The 21,053-nt window shown below is 53.5% G+C and overlaps 6 protein-coding genes and 1 non-coding gene across 8 annotated transcripts; 3 read left to right on the top strand and 4 right to left on the bottom strand.

Moving 5' to 3' along the window:
- The first annotated feature begins 1,266 nt into the window (after positions 1-1,266).
- qa-3 (quinate-3) lies at positions 1,267-2,848 on the top strand. Its single transcript, XM_954522.3, has 2 exons — positions 1,267-2,584; positions 2,660-2,848. The coding sequence occupies exons 1-2, from the start codon at positions 1,670-1,672 to the stop codon at positions 2,762-2,764; spliced, it is 1,020 nt and encodes a 339-aa protein (XP_959615.3). The 5' UTR covers positions 1,267-1,669; the 3' UTR covers positions 2,765-2,848.
- On the bottom strand, positions 2,427-5,078 carry qa-Y (quinate-Y). The gene is made up of 2 exons (XM_954523.2): positions 3,222-5,078; positions 2,427-3,152 (listed from the first exon to the last, which is right to left on the bottom strand). The coding sequence occupies exon 1, from the start codon at positions 4,932-4,934 to the stop codon at positions 3,321-3,323; it is 1,614 nt and encodes a 537-aa protein (XP_959616.1). The 5' UTR covers positions 4,935-5,078; the 3' UTR covers positions 2,427-3,152; positions 3,222-3,320.
- Positions 5,079-6,087: 1,009 nt separating this feature from the next.
- On the bottom strand, positions 6,088-8,910 carry qa-1S (quinate-1S; the record flags this gene model as incomplete). Its single annotated transcript, XM_954524.2, has 2 exons — positions 6,088-8,618; positions 8,685-8,910. The coding sequence occupies 2 exons, from the start codon at positions 8,908-8,910 to the stop codon at positions 6,088-6,090; spliced, it is 2,757 nt and encodes a 918-aa protein (XP_959617.2).
- Positions 8,911-9,599: 689 nt separating this feature from the next.
- On the top strand, positions 9,600-12,623 carry qa-1F (quinate-1F). The gene has a single exon (XM_954525.2). The coding sequence runs from the start codon at positions 10,019-10,021 to the stop codon at positions 12,467-12,469; it is 2,451 nt and encodes an 816-aa protein (XP_959618.1). The 5' UTR covers positions 9,600-10,018; the 3' UTR covers positions 12,470-12,623.
- A 222-nt stretch (positions 12,624-12,845) lies between these two features.
- On the top strand, positions 12,846-12,952 carry NCU15312. Its single transcript has one exon. It is a non-coding gene; the product is annotated as a tRNA-Leu (tRNA).
- A 247-nt stretch (positions 12,953-13,199) lies between these two features.
- NCU06029 (hypothetical protein) lies at positions 13,200-15,137 on the bottom strand. Its single transcript, XM_954526.3, has one exon. The coding sequence runs from the start codon at positions 14,929-14,931 to the stop codon at positions 13,510-13,512; it is 1,422 nt and encodes a 473-aa protein (XP_959619.1). The 5' UTR covers positions 14,932-15,137; the 3' UTR covers positions 13,200-13,509.
- Positions 15,138-15,211: 74 nt separating this feature from the next.
- Positions 15,212-20,111, bottom strand: NCU06030. 2 transcript variants are annotated; one of them, XM_011396919.1, is made up of 2 exons: positions 19,457-20,111; positions 15,212-18,667 (listed from the first exon to the last, which is right to left on the bottom strand). In XM_011396919.1, the coding sequence occupies exon 2, from the start codon at positions 18,237-18,239 to the stop codon at positions 15,411-15,413; it is 2,829 nt and encodes a 942-aa protein (XP_011395221.1). In that variant the 5' UTR covers positions 18,240-18,667; positions 19,457-20,111; the 3' UTR covers positions 15,212-15,410. The 2 variants fall into 2 exon arrangements, with proteins under 2 accessions (XP_011395221.1, XP_011395220.1); XM_011396918.1 differs by having other exon boundaries at positions 15,225-19,490.
- Positions 20,112-21,053: the final 942 nt, after the last annotated feature.

Here is a 21,053-nt window from a genome sequence, read left to right as displayed (position 1 = left end):
AGATTTGATTTGACCTTCTCGGGGTCTCATTCAATACGGCAAGCGTTCCTGCGACCAAGACTCGAACGTAACTCCGCAAGCGGCCAGCCGTCTCCCATCCTGAATCTTCAAATGACTAGGGGTATCAAGGCACTTTCGTCTCCCATAGGAGGTGTGATAAAGACGCCGGCCGTGGCGGTGTATTGCAGATATTCGGGATGTCATCGTTTCGGTTTGCGAAGAATCGGCCAATAACCGCAACGATAAGTGATGTAAACGGTGAACCGCGGGATGGAAGCCGAAGTTTGCTCAGCGGAATAAAGCATTAACGGGTGGGCCGAAGGTAAGCGACCTATGAGCGTTTCACAAGATTTAGCATCTCTTCAACGATCAGATGGCCTCGAATGTTGACGGTCTTGGATGACGGGACGAGACATCTTCCACCCTTGCGTGTTAAACACTTAGCCGGCCGTCCCGCAGTTGACAGCCTGTCAAGGCAGGCACCTCGCTGGCCAGCTTGTATCGAGATCCAGTCATAGTACCTCGGATTCATATGGAAAGGGACTTTGACAGATGAAACACGGAATACCGAATCCTTCCGTGTAATCGTGCAACCTGCGAGTACCGGTCTTCCAGTTAGCTGTCTCATCGAATGGCAAACTATTATGGGAAGCCACTTGGTGATACCGCAACTATGCAACAATTTGGATTCTGGCGCGTTGCTCCGTCTAAGTAAGTATGATTGAAAGTCAACAGTGAGTGAATGTAGGTATAACTAAAACAACGACTCCAAGTGGCTGGTCCAGGTCTAGAACTTTGACAGTTCACTATATGCTCTATAACCTACCCGGACTGTGATTTCGGTTCCCAGGTAAGATTCCATTTCCCGAATTCGCGTCTTGTCCGGGATAGTGTCAATTGGACCGGTGGACACTGATGAGAAGCTGCGTAAAATCGGTTGCCACAACGCTTTCCGTGGGCAAAGGTCGAGATACCAAAAAGAATCGGACAAGATAACGAACGATAGCTGACATGCCTTGTGGGCCTGTCACACCAAAATGTCTGGGAGCCGAGAACATGAGTTCTGTGCATACGTTAAGAGAGCAAGCCGTTGGGTGCCCAGAGGGGTTGGACAGACTGCTGGGTAAGTATTTAAGCGGTAGGGCGGCTCCAGTTTGGGACGCCCTTGCGAGTTTGGACTGCCCAAAGCAACTCGGTACCTAGCAATCCCCGCAACAGACAGGTACCCGAAAGTGCTCAGATCTTCCGAGGCTGTTGAAGAGAGCTCTTCCTTCTAAATCACTGAAATCCCCAGAGCATGCCCAAAGGCAAAACGCTCATCCTGAATCTTTTCCCTTATGCAGGACCATTTCGGACGACTAGGCAGCCCAGCTTCCCCAAATCCCCGAGGACATTCGAGCGTTCTCATTCATCCTCCTCCACGAAGTGCTTTGTTACGATGGAGATGCTTAGTCGAATTGAACCCTGTCAACTCCACGCGCCCATGTAGTAATGAAAATGGGGGAATAACTTATAGCCACGCCTTATGGCATCTCTCTCCCGAGTTAGACGATCTCGGGAATTCCTTAGGTTCTCTCTATTTTCATTCCGGTCTTCTGTCGAATCTTGATTTTCGAGTGACTGTGACTTCTCATAGCCAGATACACCACACAATCAAGCATATATCACCATGTCGACAGCAACCACCACAACATCAGCGACGACGACGATGTCGGTCGTCCAGCCCCGACAGCAAGAGCTCCTTCACCTCACCAGCACACCCGACATCACCCCCTACACCAGACATGGCTATCTCTTCGGCCAGAAACTCGCGGCCTCCATGTCCCCTCTCCTCCACTCCATCGTTTACTCCCACCTCTCTCTCAACTGGGCCCAACTTCGTCTTGACTCCCCCTCTATACCACTCTTCCTCCAGCTGGCCCAGCACCCAGACTTCTACGGCGCCTCAGTGACCATGCCTCACAAAGTGGCCATCATCCCGCACCTTGACCACCTGACTCCCGAATGTCGCGACGTCGGCGCCTGCAATACCCTATTTCTCAAAACCGACCCAGCCACCGGCCGTCGCCTGTACTGCGGCGCCAACACCGACGTGATTGGCGTGCGCGAGAGCTTCGTTCAAAATGTCTCTGACCCCGCCCGGGTATACGAGAGCCGGCCGGCACTGGTAATTGGCGGCGGCGGCGCGGCGCGATCAGCCGTGTACGCGCTGCACAAGTGGCTCGGCGCGACGGACATCTACCTCGTGAACCGGGACAAGAGCGAGGTGGACGCGGTGATTGCCGAATGCACGGAGCGCGGGTACGGCGATCGCCTGGTGCATGTGGCGAGCGTGGAGCAGGCTGAAGGCCTGGAGGGGCCGGGGGCGATAGTCGCTTGCATTCCGGATTTCCCGCCTAAGACGGAGAAGGAGATGTTGGTGAGGAGGATTGTCGAGACGTTCTTGATGAAGGAGGAGAAGGGTGCTATGCTGGAGATGTGCTATAACCCTAGCCCGTTTACCGAGTTGGGAGCGTTGGCGGAGCACGAGGGGTGGCAGGTTATCTTGGGCACGGAGGCTTTGATCTGGCAGGGGATTGAGCAGGTATGTATCCGTCCTGAGCTTACATTGTACTGTGGAGGACAACTCAACTGATCTCTCACCCCCTTTGTTCTGCAGGACAAGTATTGGACCGGTCGTACAAATGAGGAACTTCCCATTCAACAGATCAAGGAAGTCATTGCTGCAAAATTGGCAGAAGCTTCCAAATCGCACACCAGTTGAGATAACAGGGCCCTCTAAGCATGTAAAACGACAGTGGGATGAAAACAGGGTCGCTCTATAGATCGGGTTGTGACATCGGTTGTGATAGAAATAGTAAATCTTCGTTTTAACACTGCCAGCTCCACAAACATTGTTTCGTGCAAAGACATCACGATGTCGGAGTGTTGCAACGTAGGGATGTCTTGTCAAAAGCAAAGGCACCCGTTGCCCAATCGCAAACAGAAAGACTCGGTGGCTCTACAAGAGTGAAGTAAGAATCTCCTTGACCACGGGACAGACCAAGGTATGCGGGAGACAATCAAAACTCAGTGCCGTAAAAGGGAAAGGATACTTGTAGAAACTCAATAGTGTGCTTCAGACAACGCAACTGTATACTTCCGCTTTGTAGCTGTCATCACATCAGCCTCTTCAACCTCGGGCAAGAAAGTCAAGTAATTACAACAAAGGTATCGCCCACATTCCAAACAAAAAATTGTATCCACGGCGGCTGGCTGCCGCAGCTCGCAACGTCCCTGGTCATATTCAAGCACCCTGAAAGCAAGGCAAATTGCAGACCTTAGACTGCATTCTCGGTCTGTGTCACCCTGTCCTTGTCGTCCAGCGACGACGACTCCTCTCGCTCTGGATTTCTGTCGAAGTTGAGCTCAGCCATGAGATTCTTGTTGGCATTTTGAACGGGCTTGATTTCAAATAAGCGATCCATGGCCTCGAGAGGGATCGATTTGGTCTCGGGTAAAAAGAAGTAGATGAACACAATCGACAGCAGCATGAGCGACGCAAAGAAGAAGTACACGCCGTACTCCATCTTGATGAACATTTGCGGCGTGAAACGAGAAATGATAAAGTTCCAGAACCAGTTATTGGCCGCGGCTGATGCCTGACCCAGGGACCGTGTGTTTTGGTCAAACATCTCTGAGTTGATGACCCAAGGTGTACCGTTCCATGAAGGGGTGTAGAAGGCAGTCCAGAGGTAGAAGAAGAAGATGGCTGCGATGCCGCCAGAGGTCAGCTTTGCGTCTTCCGCCTTGTTCGACCCCGGATCAGCAATCTTGATGTAGGCTCCAATGAACCACATGCAGAGCGATCCGCCAGCCGCACCGATGAAGAGTATGCGGCGGCGGCCAACAAGATCAACAAGCCACAGAAGCCAGATAATGGTGAGCACCATCTTGACGACGCCGAAGATGCCTGTTGTCAAGAAGCCGGTGTCGGTACCAGTAATGCCGATGCTCCGGAATACGGTGGGGGAGTAATAGTTGATGGCATTGATACCACTCCCATTCTGCCAGAAAAAGAGCATGCCACCAAGAAAAAAGCGCCACTGGACCTTGCGCTGCTTGAGGGACAAAAACGGTTTCCAGAACCCATTGCCGACCTGTCGGGTATACCTTTCCAGGTCAGCGTCAATGAATGAAACCTCTTGCACGATATATCTGTCGGTGGGCTCGAGATTGCGAATCCAGCACAAGACCTTCATTGCCTCTTCTCTCTTGCCATTGGCATAAAGCCACCGTGGCGACTCGGGAATCCAGAAGCTGCCCAAGAACAAGAGGCCGGCGGGGATGAGCTGAACCGCGAAGGGAATTAGCCACTGCGACCTCGTTGGGGCCATTGTAGTGTTGACGCCGTAGTTGATCCAGAACCCGACCAGACCACCAATCTGCCAGCCGAGCTCGTAAATGCCGACAAGACGACCGCGAACGGCGGGTGGGGCAAGCTCTGAGATGTAAATGGGTACCATGTTGGAGGCACCTCCGACGCCGATTCCAGCCAGCACTCTGCCTGCGATAATCGGATCAATGCCTCGCCCCTGACCATCAGCAGCGAGCATGATGGCGGCGCCAATGATGAAGACGACGGAGAAGGCGATTAGGGATTTGCGTCGACCCAAGAAGTAACTAGTCGCATAAGCGAATAGACATCCAAAAAAGGCACCAGCTTGGTAAACGGATACGATGTTGGACTGGAGCAAGGCAAGAGCACCAGGTGTGTAAGAGGCGAAATCGAATTCCTTGGTGAAGGACGGCAGCGCAAGGGTAGTGCCAATGAAGGCAGAGTCATAGCCAATCATGCACGAGGCAAAACTGGCAATCGCCGCGCATGTGTAGACGCGCCAGTTGTAAACGGCCTTTGGCGTTGGCCTATCTTCCTTGAGCGCAAGGAGAGTCATCTTGACGCGTCTAATGCCGATTGACAATATGATACAAGAGAAGGGGGGCCGGTGACGCGACCTCTCTTACAAGGGGGACAAAGCTTACAAGGGGGACAAAGGGGGTGAGTGATGCGAACGAGGAAAGAGGGCTGAATGTATCCTGGGATCTCTTTGCTGAAGTCGAGATGGCTCTTCTTTTGTAGAAAAGCAAATCTCAAGGGGGTACATGAGTATTCGACTCATCCATGTGCATGGGAACCCACGCACTAAACTAGTCTTCCCTTCTCCATGGGGAATCTTGCCGTTAGCAACCATACCCCAGCCGCCCAACGAGCTAAGATCTGGCTGGCTGGTCTCCCCCGCAAGAGCCACACCAAACCTGCTATTCACAAGCGACCGGCACAATTACGGATCGTAACCCCAGAAAATCCAGAGTGCATGGCAACAGCCAAACCCCAGATGCCGGGACTCTTCGTGGCAAAGTGACCGACCTGTTCCAGCTCATCGTCAGCGTCTCAGTGTCCAACCCCCGAGCTTCCCCGCACTGAAGAAGTGAAGCTGATGAGTGTTGAGCCGGCAGCTGGCTGTCCAGTGCAACCCCTGCTCAACAACGACCCCACAAACCGCCGACGTGCTAGCGCAGAGTTTTTGGAGGGTGAGGATGAATGTATAACCGGGGGACGACAGTGTCGACAACGGTGGTTGTTCAGCCCCTTTCATCTTCAACCTCTCGAGCCCCTTTACCCGAGACAGCATGACTGGCCACGGTCGTAAACGTTGATACCGATGAGCCATCACATCTGAGAAGCTGCATCTCTGTGCATGAACGGAAAAGCCATTACCCAGCCAGCGCCTGATAGTTCGATACCCAGTATCCTTGAAACTGGAAGGTATTGTCGAGGATATACATATGAGGTGGATCGTACACCTCCTCTTCCTCCCTCCAATTATCAGCGCCAAGTGTTCCCCTCAGCCGATCGCTTCACCGTGCTGTCGCGGTGTTGGTAGCCCGTGCTGACAATAGAAGTGCCGGCTCCAGGAGCAAAGACGGATCTGGGTTTAGTACTCCGAGCAGATCTTGTTGCTGTCCGCCCAAATCGCTCCGAGTGGTACCCTAATGCCGACAGCCCGCCCCGAAATCAAGACCGTGAGATCCGCATGTCTCTTTGTTTCAAGATATTTGCGTTGCAATTCCGTTGAGGCGAGGCTGTAACTGCGCGGTATGAGATTTTGCTTGATCATCTGGGTATGCTCGCAAAACCTCGCGCCTCATCAAGCGACGAGGTGCTCGCCGCCCGGTGAACAGTTCAAATTGGGCAAACCCTTGTTCTGGCAAGAGGTCAAGTCCATCCATTGCGACCCAGCCTCTGTGAGCCTCGCGTCGTGTTTGTTCGAGCAAGGGTGATGTGAGACATTTGTAGTCGAGTTCTAGTACAATGCCGCCAGTGGGGTTGTCGAGCCAGTGCAAAGGCACAGTAAATTCAGGGTCAGGGGTGTTGTCCACTGTGTGTGTCGGTATGCAGGAAACGATCATGGTCGGGTTTTTGAAGTTTTCTGGGAGCGGATCGTCTCGAGATCGAATGATGTGAAAACAGGTGTTGTCGTGGGATCTTGGCCCTGTGCTCAACAGAGGCAATGCGTCTCTGACCAACAGGTTCTCGAAGTGTAGAACCAGCTTCTCGGCATTAGCAAATGTTCGGTTAAAGATCAAAATCTTCTTGACTCCCAGTTGAAGCATGGCATAGACAGCTGCCCTAGCCATTCCGCCAGCGCCGATGACAAGACCAGTGCTTGTTGATCTCACGGCATTGGCGGGCGATAAACCGCGGCGAAGGCAGGCTCGGATACCAATCCAATCCGTGTTCTCGCCGTAGAGAGCTCTGACAGCGCCGGCTTGGCTGATATTGTTGAACATGGACACCTCGTCCGGTATTCCACCGTCCGCGGTAAGGTGTCGTACCGGAATCAAGGTGTTGACGGCTCCGATGGCTTTCGCGTGCCGGCTCAGCGAGTGTGTGAGGCTGATGATTTCCACCTTAAACGGCAGGCCGACCGAGGCTCCAGCAAACTGCGGATCGCTGATAACCTCGCGCAAAGTCCCGATGTTTGCTGTGGAAAGGGGCTTGTAATGGTGTGGAATGCCACAGGCCTTGAGTGCGGCATTGTGCATGGCTGGGGACAAGCTATATCCCACATTTGCGCCAAAGACATACAGCTTCATTGGGTCGTGGACAAATGCCGAGTAGAGAGCCTGTGTTGCTTCCAGAGCCGTGAGCGGAGGCTGGAGATAGCGATGGGCTGGATTGCGGAGCCCGATTGCATCCTCCTTGGTAGGCACTGGTGTAACTGGAGTCAGGATCTCGTTAAAACACATCGATGTCCGACCTAGGCGTCCTGTGTTGTAAGCAATAAATGGGAGCCTTGGACCCCCGACGGCCTCTACAGCAACGTGGAACTGCCGAATGTCTGTGTTGTCCCGGGGATTTGAAGCCGGTCTGGTCAACCTTACCAAGTCGCATCCTGTATTCTGGGCCTTTTCATAGGCTTGTAACCAAGATGGATCCCCCCAGCGCGGCGAATTGACCTCTGCAAGTTGTTTATTGCCGATGACCTTGGTGGTTCCTTGAACGGTGGTTAGTTGCCCAAGCAAGCCAGAATCGAGCCCCAGATCGACCGTAAGATAATCTGGCGCAAGCCTTAAGGCATGGTTCAGGTAAGTCATGTAAAGCGCGAGCAGAGCTTCTTCATATAGCGCTCTTTCTGGAAAGACCACGTGCAGAATGATGGGGATCACTGTGTCCCTCCTGATTTCGCCTACAACACGACTGATCTCGCTCGCTCGGTGGGGCGCAAGACCCAAGGGGCTCGTTGGGCCGGATTCGCTCGTTGCAAGATCGTCTACAATGATCTCGATTGCGTCTACACCGACATCAAGCTCTTGGATATCGACGCCTTTGTCGAGCAAGGCAGATACAGGCAAGGCGAGGGCGTAGGTAAAGCGGCGCTGTTCAACGGGGACGGAAGCCAGGGGAAAGGCGGACTCGACAAAAGGTATGGTCCCCTTGGGTAGAATCAAGGAGAGAAATTTGAGGAAGTGGCGCTCGGCTCGTTTAAGCGTTAGATACGGCGCGGTATGCCGCTGGTCCGGAACAGCAGGTGGTGATGTTGAAGCGGAGTGGGTGTCCAGGTTCTCTTCGGAGACGTTGAAGAACTCGAAACGGGTGCAGCGGCGAAGGACAGTACTGGTGGCATCAAGGAGGGTGCCAACTTTGGACTTGTCGTATCCCTTCAGATGGGCCTCGATAGCTTTGGCATCGCGCAGAACGTAAATGACAGGATTAGACACGCTGAAATCCTGCAACATGGCCTGCACATCCCGCTCCAGCCAAGAGCAGACGAGAATGGCGCGGGTCCTGTGCAGATTCAAGATGTTCTGCAAGATGGCGATCTGGCGCCTCCCATAGTCGACCGGGCCGTGTGTCTTCTTGTAGCTGGAACTAGACAAGCCAGTAAGATGATGGAACTCGGATTCCAGGTCGACTATCTTGCGCTTCATGGCGGTAGATGCCATGATGGCCAGCGTAGACTTGCCAGCGCCACGAATGCCGGCGATAACAATGGAAGCATCGGGATCGAAGCTGGCGGTGATGGGATGATGCGGCAGCGCACGGCGGGGCGGGGAATTGGGCGCCGACCAAGAGCCTGGTGAGACTGACTGTTAGTACGATCAAGACTTGAGGTAAAAATCGCGAAGCAATACAGACGTGCCTAGAGGTACTCTGTGGGCGGAAGTGCTCCGACTATTGGAGAGGGTTCGTGGTGGTCGCCTGGCATGGGCACCGACATCGTTGCTGTTGCCAGTGTCGTTGTAGAGCATGGCCATGGTTGCGAAGGAACGCTTCATGCCGCTGGCGACGGAGGATGATATGTGCGGTAGAGGTAGAGGATCGCGGGCGGCGACATCCCCGACATGGCGTGCCGGGATGGTGTTCATGATGGCGGCGGCGGCGGGGGTGGTGGTAGTGGTGTCTCTATCGCAGCGGGGAGTGAAAAGCCGGGTGCCTACCTAGTTGTGCGCATACTTAAGTTGTGCATCGGCATTCTCGCATGCGCCATGGCAAATGTCAATTCTGCAAATTGGAAACTAGAGGTATGTCTGGAGAATCACTCATCCGATCAGAAAATAGGGGGAGGCTTCATGAGTTTTGTTCTGTGCTTGTCGCAGTACAGTAGCGGTCGGTTGCTTGAGGTCGGGAAGGAAACAGCGTCCTCTAGCATGCAAGCTGAGAGATGCCAGCCCGCCCGGTGTGCCTTCGAGTTAATAAATGCCTTGCGGCAAAGAAACTGAAACCCCCTTATATTCACACCTTGCTTGCACTTGGATAAGGTACAGCGAGGTCTGTAGGTATGTACATGCGGCAAGCACGGAATGGAAGGAGGGCGGGCATTTAATTACCTAAGTAGAGAGGTAGGTACTGTCCTAGGACGGAGCCTGCCTCTCTCATATGAGGTGATATACGTCCAAGCCTCCATGTCAAACCTTCCAGTATTTACCTAGGTACAGTCATCTGTAACCATGGCGGGTGTTTTCACGTTAACGGAGGTCTCACTGCACAAAAGGATAAACAATTATCCTCCCAACTTGGGCCTCCATTTTCTCTCCTCTGTTCACGCCGTTCACAACTCCAACACACCTGTTTGTCCTGTTGCCTCACAGGTTCGACAATGGACTATAAGACTACCTACCGATAGTCATATGCTTCCCTGAAATCTACAGGCGAAAGTGTCTTCGAATTCTCGTTGGACGTACATCGATGCCACAGCAAAAGCCGAGCTTCCCCCGCACCGAATTCACTACCGGTTCCACTGCCGTGACGGATCCAAACATTCACTGCCATCCAGCTTCTTCGCTCATGATATCGCTATGCACCCACCTCGGCCTCTACGCAACCCCATTCAAGCCATGATCGGACTCCCAGACACCCACTACAACGTCGCCATGGTTCGTAGAGGGTCATGAACAACAACAAAAAAAAAAGATCGGCAAGGGCATCCCATGCGCCTGATTCGCAACATATCTCTCCGGATACACAAATCCCAACATGCCGCCTAAACGCAAGACACTCAATGCCGCTGCCGAAGCCAATGCCCACGCTGATGGCCATGCTGATGGCAATGCTGATGGTCATGTCGCTAACACTGCAGCAAGCAGCAACAACGCCCGTTTTGCGGACTTGACCAACATTGACACACCCGGCCTCGGCCCTACCACGACGACGTTACTTGTCGAGCCCGCTCGTTCGAAACGCCAGAGAGTCTCGAGGGCCTGTGATCAGTGTCGAGCTGCACGTGAAAAGTGTGATGGAATCCAGCCGGCTTGCTTCCCCTGTGTGTCGCAGGGCCGGTCGTGTACCTACCAGGCCAGTCCCAAGAAGCGAGGAGTCCAGACGGGCTACATCCGCACTCTCGAACTGGCTCTGGCTTGGATGTTCGAGAACGTTGCCCGCAGCGAGGACGCCCTCCACAATCTTTTGGTCCGTGATGCTGGCCAGGGCAGCGCTCTCCTGGTCGGCAAAGACTCGCCTGCTGCAGAACGCCTGCATGCAAGATGGGCGACGAGTCGAGTCAACAAAAGCATCACCCGTCTTCTCTCAGGTCAGGCCGCACAAGATCCATCTGAAGACGGCCAATCCCCGTCCGAAGACATAAATGTCCAAGATGCCGGGGCAAAGACATCCGACTTCCCTCATGCGCCTCACTTGACTTTCTCGGCGCCTAAGTCTAGTACAGCTGAGACACGCACTCTACCAGGCCCGGTCCGACCACCTATTTCGGCAAACACCCTGGAAAACAACCTTCAGCCAGATGGTACCGGGATAGGGAAGCTACCACCCAATCATTGGCGCCTGCTGGATATCTACTTTTCCTACACGCATTCTTGGCTCCCTATCCTCGAGAAGAAAGACATGTACCAAGCATTGTACCAGTACTCTGAACAAGGCTCGTTGCTTCCCTCTGCGAATGTCGAGTCTGGCGTTCATGCCGAGCTCTGGAGCGCGCTCGCCCTGGCGTCCTTCCAGGCTGCTGCTACTGCTGCATCGAGTGCTACGGGTCCAGCTTCAGCTGCTCATGGCCATGACAATGCCATCAATCCTTCACCTGCAGACATATCTGACACAGCCCGAAAGCTCATACCTTTGGAAAGCGGGCCGTTCCAGGTTCAGCACTGCAGAGCGTTGCTGCTTCTTTGTCTCGTAAGCCTTGGGCGGGATGATTGGGAGTCTGCTTGGTTGCTGGTTGGCTTTGCGGTCCGCGTCCTACTTGTTGTTCGCACCCAGTTGCCTCCTGATGATGACCGGCCACGACCAAGAATGCGTGCGCTGCTCGTCGCGTGCTTCATCGTGGATACCATTGTGTCTATGAGACACAACGTGCCGGCCCATCTCAAGCCAGACGACATTGCGGATCTGCCGTTACCTGAAGACGGTCAAGATCAATGGGAGCCGTGGACACCATGTGAGGGCTTAGGCGGTGAACACACCATGCTGCAAATGTTGAGGAACCCGGCATACCCTTTAAGCACATTCAACCACCTATATGGCGTGACCAAGCTGGTTGCTTTGGAGCTTCTGCCAAGAATACGAACATCTTCACAGAACGCTCCCTTGGAGTTCAGGTCGCGGTTGCAGCAGGTAATCGGCCACAATTCTCCCTTCAGCGTCTTTGTCCTTTCCCAGGATACAGCATCGGCTTTTGTGCCTACTGCATACCTTACCCGTACCGTTTATTTATGGGCAGCTGCCTTTTCTGAGCCTCTCAACGAACACTACTCGCATCTTCTGATCGAAACTCTTGATCAGTATCAGAAGCGGTTTGGTACATATGCAATCCCACCTCTGATCCCTTCTCTTCTAGACTCCCTTCTTGCTTTAAAGAAACAATCACATTCTTCAGAGCGGCATCGAAGGCACTTGGAAGAGCTTTTCCCCGCCTACTCCTCCATTTGGCCTCGGGGAGGCCGACACAGCAATACTGGCCTCCAACCCATACGACAACTTGAGCTTCCGCCGACTGCGACTGCCACTGCAAGTATCATGCCCCATGTCATGGAACAGCCCCTGTCAACGTCAATAAATCCGGTCAATGATCGGTTTAATGGAATACCGAATCCTACCCCCTACAATAGCGATGCGGCCCTAGACGCAATTACTCAAACCAATGACTACGGATCAGTCAATACCCATGGCATTCTCAGTACATATCCACCACCTGCCACCCACTTGAACGAGGCCTCGGTGGCCCTTGCGCCTGGAGGTGCTCCTCCCAGACCACCCCCGCCATACGTTGATAGTACAACGAACCATCCTCCTTACCATAGTAACCTCGTCCCCATGGCCAATTTCGGATATTCGACTGTAGACTATGATGCGATGGTGGATGATCTGGCATCGATCGAGTACACGGATGCGGTTGACGTTGATCCGCAGTTCATGACGAACCTCGGGTTTGTCCCAGGGTGTAATTTTAGCGATATCAGCACGTATGAGCAATAGTTGGCTATTCGAAGTTGAGAAAACATACAAACACATACAAAGACATACAGATATGCGGCACACATGCACTAAAAAAAAAAAGGAAGGAAGGAAGGGGGTGCCCAGAAGTATTTGTGTTCTCGTGAAGAACACAACGGCATTTGGTAGTTTCGCTACACAAAATGACCACTTTGATAATAACTCGTGACAAACAGACACTTGCGAGATACCTACCCCACCTATGGTGGAAGGACCATTCGGGACCGTCACCTCGTCTTTGAGTGGCAGTGAATCAGCAGGACAGCCTTACGAGATCATTGTGTACGTATAGTGGCCCAAGACTCGTTTTCGCTTCTACTATGTAAGTCTACCATCGCACCTTCAGTGTCATTGTTAAGGCAAGATGGCCGAGCGGTCTAAGGCGCCACGTTAAGGTTAACCCTTAATATTCCTTCCAAGGTTCCGTGGTCCGAAAGGGCGTGGGTTCGAATCCCACTCTTGTCAGCACGATTTTTTTTTGTTTCAAAAGTAAACTTTGTTGACGTCGTGTCCTGGTACTTGTCATTCTTTTTATTCGAGGCTTCTCTTATTTCCCTGTCTTGACAGTGATTTTGGGGACCCCAATCTTTTTTTTTCGTCTTTTTTTTTTTTTTTTTTTTTTTTTTTTTTTTAGGAGGGGGGGGTTGGGAATTTGGATATCGATGGGTGAGATAGTCAGTCCTTAACTTGAGAGGTGACGTTTGCGATAATATTTATTGAAAAGACTAGTCATACGACTGAGGTACGTTGAGCCTCTTCGAGCTCCCTATACAATGTGATTATGATTATTTCATCCATTGGGTTCATTCCATATTGTCCAATAACGTAGGCATGTCTGTGCAGGACCTATCTTAATGCCCGGCCACTCTGTACATGTGTTCTACGACCAACAAACAACAAGCCCATGTCCTCTTCTACACCTATCTTTGTGCGTATATATTATATATGTATCACTCACTGTATGTGTATGTATGTGTATGTATGTGTGTGTGTGTGTGAGGTTGAGTCCGTTCGACACCAAGTCAAATCTTAGGCTCGCTCTTCCCCGTAGCCTGCGCCGCCCTCTGCTGTCTAATGACGGTACTACTAATCTTGGAAGTGAAATCTTCGGTAGCCTTGACGTCTTCTCCCACGTCCTCCGGGATCTCATCCGCATTTAACACATCAACCTCAAAAACCTCCAGTGTCTTCCATCCCTGTTCCGCCCGCTTGTCATTGACGGCCTTTCCACCCGACCGCGTCTCCCCCGACACGACCAGCACATCGATATTTTCCTCCGTGACCGTCGGCCCAAAAGCATCTTGTATCCGTACGCATTGCACGATGATCGTGCCATCCCTGAAAGCCGCGCGGAAATCGCCGTCTTTCTCGTCGATTTGCACTCCTGCCGCGGCGGCGGAGTGGATGTTGTCGCCGGCCGCAGGGCCCATTGCCTCTCTCCATCCCTTGTCCGAGAGCTGTAGAAGCCTGGATAAAAAGTAAATGACGTTCCGCGCCCGCGTCTCCCACGACTGCACGTATTCTGCAAACTTCTTGTTCTTGAGTAGCTCATCGCCCGTGATCCCAATGATGTATTTGCACGGCTCGCGTCGCCTGGGCGAAGTAGCCGGCAGTGACAGCTCATCTTTGCTCGGCACTCCCAAGAGCAAAGCGCCCGCGGTCAGGAGCAGCTTGTGGCCCGGATGGAGATAGTCAAAGGTCCCTCCTAGACAAACTACCGGCACTCCTGATACCCGTCTTCCCTCCCCGTTCCCCGCCCCTCCAGCTGCTCCCGCTCCCGCCGTAGTATCATCTCCAACAAGCCCATGATGCAGTGTCAACCCCCCCTCCACACCCACCAATTGCTCCTGCCGAAGCGCATGTGCTCCAATCATCTTCCCCTCCGCCATCTGCAAATACACCTCGTTCAACCGGATGCCCTGCTCGGTGCGCACATGAAAAATATAATTCCACGGGTGATAGGCGTCCGCAAATGTCGCCAAGTCTACCACGACCGTGTTGTTCGTCTCAATCAGACTATTACTGCTTTTCGAATCCCCCCGCAGGGCCCGGTCTTCAGCACTCAATGGCTTGCGTCCCCGATCATGATCAACCAGCACAACCGTCGCATCCACCGACCCCGGACCACCATCAATCTCCGTGCTGATTTTCAAGCGGGCGCAAATGACGGAGATGATGGCGTACAGGCCCGCAATGAGCGCTTGCGCTTGCGACCAGAGCAAGGTCTTGGAGCGCAGCTGGTAGGGCGGCCCTTGGAGGATGGGGACGGCGACGGCGATGATGAGCTTGGATGCGCCGTGCGGGTTGGCGTGTTTGAGCTTGGAGAGGACGGCGGTGAGAGGGGGGCGGTAGGCGGCATCAAGGAGGGTGCGGTTGGAGGGGTGGGGTGGGAAGGGGAGGAGGAGGAGGGAGGGCAGTTGGTCCCTTTTATTGATGGTGGTCATGGTGAGGATGGGTTGGGACGTAGAGAAATGGGATGGAGTGCTATGATGACACTGAGCTCAGTTTCCAAAATGAAGGACGTTGACAGTCTCCCCGATGTCGGCTATTGATCATATGACTGCTAGATGCAATTCTGTTCCAAGTGCAATGTGCCCGGTGGTCCAGGCAGGTGCGGAGGTGCTGTCATCAACAGATCGGCGCATGATCCATTGATAGGCTGCAATACATGATGTTCAACCCTAACCCCGCACCTGTTATTCATCCACTGCCCAGTGATGTGTTCTCGGCCATGCATGTTTTGGACTTATCCATTATTCAATATCTACTAAACATCTATCGGTATATGGCATCCACATAAACTTCCGGCTCCCACACATAGCCACCGCCTCCTAAATGCCCGCTAAATCCCCGGGTAAATCAACGACATGCCAAGTTTGTACTATCCGTTCACCTCACCTACTTGGATCCTTCAGACAAAAGCTCAAGGACCACCCATCCCCGTCCCGACACGTTGTTGCATTTGTTGCATTGAAGATGTCGCCGTAGGAGTTGATCCGTAAAGGCTCGGTCCTCCGGGACCTCCATGTCCACTCGACGGCCCTGGCCCTCCCAGTCCCATCCCAGGGTTCGTTCCCGTCCGCTCTCTCATCCTCCGACCCTCCATTAGCCCCCTCAAACCTCTCTTCTGCAGACCAATCACGCTGCTTAGCTCTCCAGACCAGATTTCACCTCCTCGTTCCCTCTCATGCTCCCCAATCTCTGACCACTCACTTCCACTCACGCTGTTCGTAGCGCTCAACTCCTCGTCAGGCGGCCTCCTGCCCTGCTGAAGCCCGGTCGTATTGATATGCAATGCGGCAGTCCTTGCAGCAAGGCTACTGCCGCCGCCACCATATTCACTGCCGTTTGCGGAAGGCGGCATTGATCCGACCGGACTAGCCAGTCCATCCAAGTCGGCAGGCGGGAAGAAGTTGGGGTTGAGGGTACCGTCAATGCCACGTCCGCCTCCGGCGGCCATGGCAGTGGCATTGAAGACTGCGGCTGCGTTTCGGCTGTCAAGTAGGTTATGCAGGCGCTCCACCACCGCTTCAAGGAGACCATCCACTCGATACGGCCGCGCTATTTGAAGAAGACTGCAGAGAATCTGTGGAGTGCACAACGGCGAGGTAGGCTGGGGGAGGCTGGAGGTATAGAGGAAGTGGAGAAGTGCTTGGATGGTGAGGAAGGTGTGCGGTAGATAGAGGCATCGTGGTCGGTTATTAGGCGCAAGAGTACGCGGTGTTGGTGCACTGTTGAGCGCGGCAGCGTCTACACCCGTTGGTGACATGATGCTTCCCGCCACGGATGTGGCGGCGGTGCTGGGCGGCTTGCCAGCTGAGCTACCACCCGAGTATACCGACATCTGGCTCTCCATCGTATTTCTGTTTCCGGGCGTGGGTGTCATGTTGGAGCTGCGGCCCATACCAGACGACGCCGAAATGGAGTTGGATCTGAGTGTCATGACGTCGCTACCATCCTGGCAGGCTGTCCCTTCCCGGAGCAGCTGGACAAAATACGGCCCCCATCGCCTTGCAATGATTCTAGAGTTGACAGGTATCCGTTCACCGCCTATGCAGAGAATATCCATGTCCGCCAATTCCCGCATCGTAAGCGCCTTCTCTCCGAGCTCTTCGGCAGCACGGCTGTGTTGTCTACCGCCGGCAGTAAAGCCCGCCTTACGGGCTAGACTCAAACCAGGACCGGTATAAGGACTACTGGCACTGACGAAGCCGCTCATGGGCGCCGTTTTCCGAGGATTGTCATAGAATCCAAAGGCCTCCAGCTCTACCATGCAGACATTGCTGAAGTTGATGCGCCGATGATTATAGTCATCCACAAGGCTTCTCTTTCGGTGACCCAAGACGACGAACGTGTTCCTCCTGTTCCACAACACGCCTCTGTTCCAACTTCCTTGACTAAAAACAGCCCCTCCGGCATCGATTCTACTCCAGCTGAGGTTCCGTAGATCCAACGCCCAGAGTGCATATTCCTGCTTCGATGAGGTGAGATAGGTGCCACTAACCACGAAGTAGTGATCGATGATTCCTCCATTGGGAAATCGTAATCCTGGCGGACTGTATTGCTCTTTCATCGTCGTCTCGACAAGGGTTCCATCACTCGATCTTACTTGCAACTCCAACTTAACGTCGAGAAAGTTGTAGTTGCTGTAAATCAGCATGCTAGAGCCGGCATCCTTGGCCTCCTGGGAAGTAGCTCCTGGGTCCGGCCGTCCGCTAACCGGGTGTGGCTTGCCTATTTTTGCCGCGAGGGATGGTGGAAGGGGAGCAACCACACTTCTATATGCACCGCAGCTCTTGCCCAGTTGTTCCGTTGAAACCCACTTGAGGCTTCGCAGGTTGAAGACACTGATCTGTTCAATATAGTGATTTGCGGCATCTTGGCCTCCTATAACCACCATTTCTGCGCCGCCAGTCCCATCAATGTTGATTCCAATGCGGCCCTCATTGGGGTTCCCCGATGAAGGATTATGCTGAAGCGCTGAGAACGGGGCCCTGTGAGATGCGAAAGCGGCCGACGACGGGAGAATGCATGCACAGTGAGCATATCGTCCCTGGGGAGCCTCTTGTGTCTGAACGAAGGTCCACTTCCTTGTGGGTGCGTCATAAATGTATATATCCGACATGACCTTGACCTCGGGTTGTTGATCCTGTGGTATGGTGTTTTGGCTTGATATCGGGGACATACCGCCATAACAGACGAGTTTCGTGTCGCCGAGGGCGCACATGGAGTGAAAATACCGAGGTGGGGGAACATCTCCGGTCGCCTCGATTTTAGACCAGTGTCGTCGGATGAGGTCCAACTCGTATAGATCAGCCGTCAGTGGCGCTGGCTTGCTTCTCGACAGTACCCTTCCACCAAATACGAATAGTTTGTCTCCCAAGACTGTCGTAGTAGCACCAACCAAAGGCGGCGGCTCTCTGCCTGTTGTCCGGTGCACGTTGCACATCAAACCCGACAAATGCTGTGATGGCGAGGGCATTGGTTGCGGCCCACCGCCACCCGCTACCTGTGACCTCCCTGGGCCACCGTTGGGGGAGGGGCCGGCCGACATTGGCCCATTACTCCTCTGCGTCGAGTTTTCATGGCGTCCATCTCCCCCTTCTGATCTGTGAACACTTGCGAAGCTGCTCTGACTGCTACTCATGCTAACATCCTGTCGTGCAGTCTCTTGAAATCTCATATACGTGCCGCCACCTCCCATCTCCATCGATGATGCCGAATCCATGGGGCTCATTCGATTGTTGTCCATCCAGTCTTCTTCTGCGTTCACAATCGTTTCCAGCGGCGGTTGAGTGAATGGCGTAGGCGTTGATGGGCTCGTTGGGGAGAGCGTCGGTGGAGGAGGTTCCGGTAAAGGTTTTGCAAGACTGTTTTGGAGACTCAGGCTCCGTGCATGTTGCGCCTGGAGTGGGTTTGGAGACTTTATATGGATAGGAGACGATATGGACGGTCGCTCTGCGGTGGGAATGTTAGACTCAGCGGGTCGTCGTAGACCGAGCTGTGAAGGTTGGCGCGTGAGCCTCGCAAACTCCTCCCGGCCGGGAGTGATCTTTTTGATGCCGCGGAAAGCTGAAGACAAAAACTCGGACGGGGTCCTTGCAGGAGAACGAGAGGTCTGTTCCTCGGATTCGGAATCGGAGAAGCGACTGAGGTCGAAAGCACTCGGCGGCTGCTGGTCTGAAGTCGGCGATGTCAGTCCAAAGCCCGCCATTTCGACAGTTGCTGCGCCTGCAGCGCAAAACTATCTATGCAAAAAGGCTCTTGAGAGTGAAACAGGCGACAAGACATGGGCATAGTCACAAGAAGTCCAAGGAAGTAAAAGGTCATGTGAAAGAGGAGCAGTGCAGGAGGGCGACGGCACAATCCGAGAAAAGTGAGGGCGAGCCAAGATGCAGTCACCTGGCAAATGACAAACGCGGGTCCAGCCGAGGAAAAGAGTGGGAGGGAAAAGTCCAGGATCCGTTGGGTCCGCCGTTGAGGCACAGACAGGAGTCAATTCCGGGACAATGGGTCAAGGTGAGCGATGGCTATCCTGGGAGCATTCACACCTTGGACGGAGCCCAGGGGCTAGACACACCAGGCTGCCCCGAGTAAGTTCTCAAGACTCTCGTACCATTCCGCGGCCTTTGCCATGAGCCTAGCAGCCATATTCCCTACCAGCATGGAAAGGAATGCGAGGGGAACAGCGAAGAAGGGAATCTTGGCCGGCCGACCTGAAGCAGAAACCCAAACATGTTGTGGGGATTAGCCGTGCGGGCAGTGGGAACTCGGAGAGGCCGCGAGTGTCAGGCACCTCCAACCTGGCAGGAAGGGCGGCGTGGATCATGGGGGGACTGCGCAATGGCACAGCGTAGAAATTGGAAGGCAGTGACGAGATGGGCATATGGAAGGGCGACAACGAAGAGAGGGATCAGGGGCCGTGGAATCAACCAATTTGAGATGGGAAATGGGTAATGCGAAGCGTACCTGATTAAATCGTCGCAGAGGTGGCAAGGCGACGATGTACCGTAGGGTCGGTGTTTGTTCTGACGTAACCAAAGATGGAAGATGAAATTGATGTTGCGACGAAGTTAATGCTTCCTTTGATTTCCGATCTGGTGTCCCTCCGTAACCAGGGCTTCGTCGAGCGTATACCTCTACTTCAGTTGTACGGGCGGCGGCGGGGCTGACGCGCAGGCGAACGGGTAGACGAACAGATGGGATGGAACAGGCGGGACAAAACAACGGACGAGAGTAGAAAGGAGGGATGAAAGACGCAATACTGACACGTTCAGTCGAAGTGGTCGGGGCAGAGAGCGCGCACCGGTGTGCAGGTAGAGTCGGTGGTAGAGTTCTTGCAGGGTGCCGCACGGACTCGGCGTTCAAGGGAGAGGACGGAGGAAAGTACAACGACTAGGTACCCTACCACCTACCTAGCTCTATGGACCAGGAATCTAGTCTAGTTCTAGACTTTGTAAGCGGTTTGCCCGGTTCGTGCGCCCGCGTGTATAAAGGATCGCAGGAGATAAGTAGGTAGGTAATGCAAGGTGCGGAGATCACTCGTCGGCCGTTTGGTGCAAGAGAAAGAAAATGGAAGTGAAGTCGGACAGTAGTGCAGTGTACCTAAAAGTACTAGACAAGGGACTGCGGACGGGAATGGGGTTGCTTTTAGCTGCTACAACCTCTTCCTCTTTTCTTTGATTCCCTGCGGGTTGAAGAGTCGCCGAACTGAAACCCCCTTCATCAATCAACTTTGCTTTAATACTATATGCCAAAAGGAAAGGTATGTGGAGGTATAGGCCCGCAGAGATCCCCCTCGTCCCAGGGAAAAACCCACATGAAATTTGAAAACTCTCTTCTCCCTTACTCGACATGTCTTCACTGCCTTTTCGACATGGTCGCAAGATAGGCCATTCAGGGGCAGGCGTCAGTCGCGCTAGGGATTGACACGACGCTCCGCGTGGTTCTCGTGGACGATGGATCCCAAGGCACACAAAAGGGTGGATTCGATGCTGCAACCTTCGACAAAGAGAGCCACACGAATCAGGTGGTGGCTTGGAGCTGCGCTTTTCTTGACAAATCGCAGCAAAGTCGTCCGCCTTCGAGAAGCAATGCCAAGAACTTCTCAGGGACTCCCTCGGGAAAAGGATCCACACTCGGCACAATCTGACATCTTGAAGTTCCCGTTTCTCGTCAACCATTCCGAGTTCAGTTTCTCTCCAAAGTCCGCAATCGCACAACACAAGAATAGGTCTTCCTCCTCTCTCCTTTTTTGGCGTCAGCTGTCATCATCTTTGACTTTGTTTCACGGGCATACCACCATATCCTAGGTATACAGGACACTCTCCCCTCGGCCCCCTCCTTTAATTGAACCGTTGACACCCACTGCCATCCCACCCAGTTTCCGGTTTACCTCACATCCCTACCGCTATCTCGTGGCTAACAAGGTTCACACTTTTACTCTCACTTCCCCCGGCGTCATCGGGACATTTCCCCTTTAGGGATACGAAACACCAAGCGACGGAATAGCTAACCAAAGGAAACGAACCATGCCAGCGCGCTTGCTATGCTTACTTATCTTTCT

Source organism: Neurospora crassa, linkage group VII, assembly GCF_000182925.2.
Source record: "Neurospora crassa OR74A linkage group VII, whole genome shotgun sequence".
Taxonomy (NCBI): Eukaryota; Fungi; Ascomycota; class Sordariomycetes; order Sordariales; family Sordariaceae; genus Neurospora; species Neurospora crassa.
The sequence above is the reverse complement of the archived record's forward strand: the minus strand, read 5'-3'. Positions and strand labels throughout refer to the sequence as shown.

Excerpts from the sequence above, each read along its gene's own strand:
- qa-Y (XM_954523.2), bottom strand. The coding sequence starts at position 4,934 with ATGACTCTCCTTGCGCTCAAGGAAGATAGGCCAACGCCAAAGGCCGTT.
- NCU06029 (XM_954526.3), bottom strand. The coding sequence starts at position 14,931 with ATGACCACCATCAATAAAAGGGACCAACTGCCCTCCCTCCTCCTCCTC.
- qa-1F (XM_954525.2), top strand. The coding sequence starts at position 10,019 with ATGCCGCCTAAACGCAAGACACTCAATGCCGCTGCCGAAGCCAATGCC.
- qa-3 (XM_954522.3), top strand. The coding sequence starts at position 1,670 with ATGTCGACAGCAACCACCACAACATCAGCGACGACGACGATGTCGGTC. Across the intron at positions 2,585-2,659 it reads TCTGGCAGGGGATTGAGCAG|GACAAGTATTGGACCGGTCG; the intron begins GTATGTATCCGT and ends TTTGTTCTGCAG.
- NCU06030 (XM_011396918.1), bottom strand. The coding sequence starts at position 18,701 with ATGGCGGGCTTTGGACTGACATCGCCGACTTCAGACCAGCAGCCGCCG.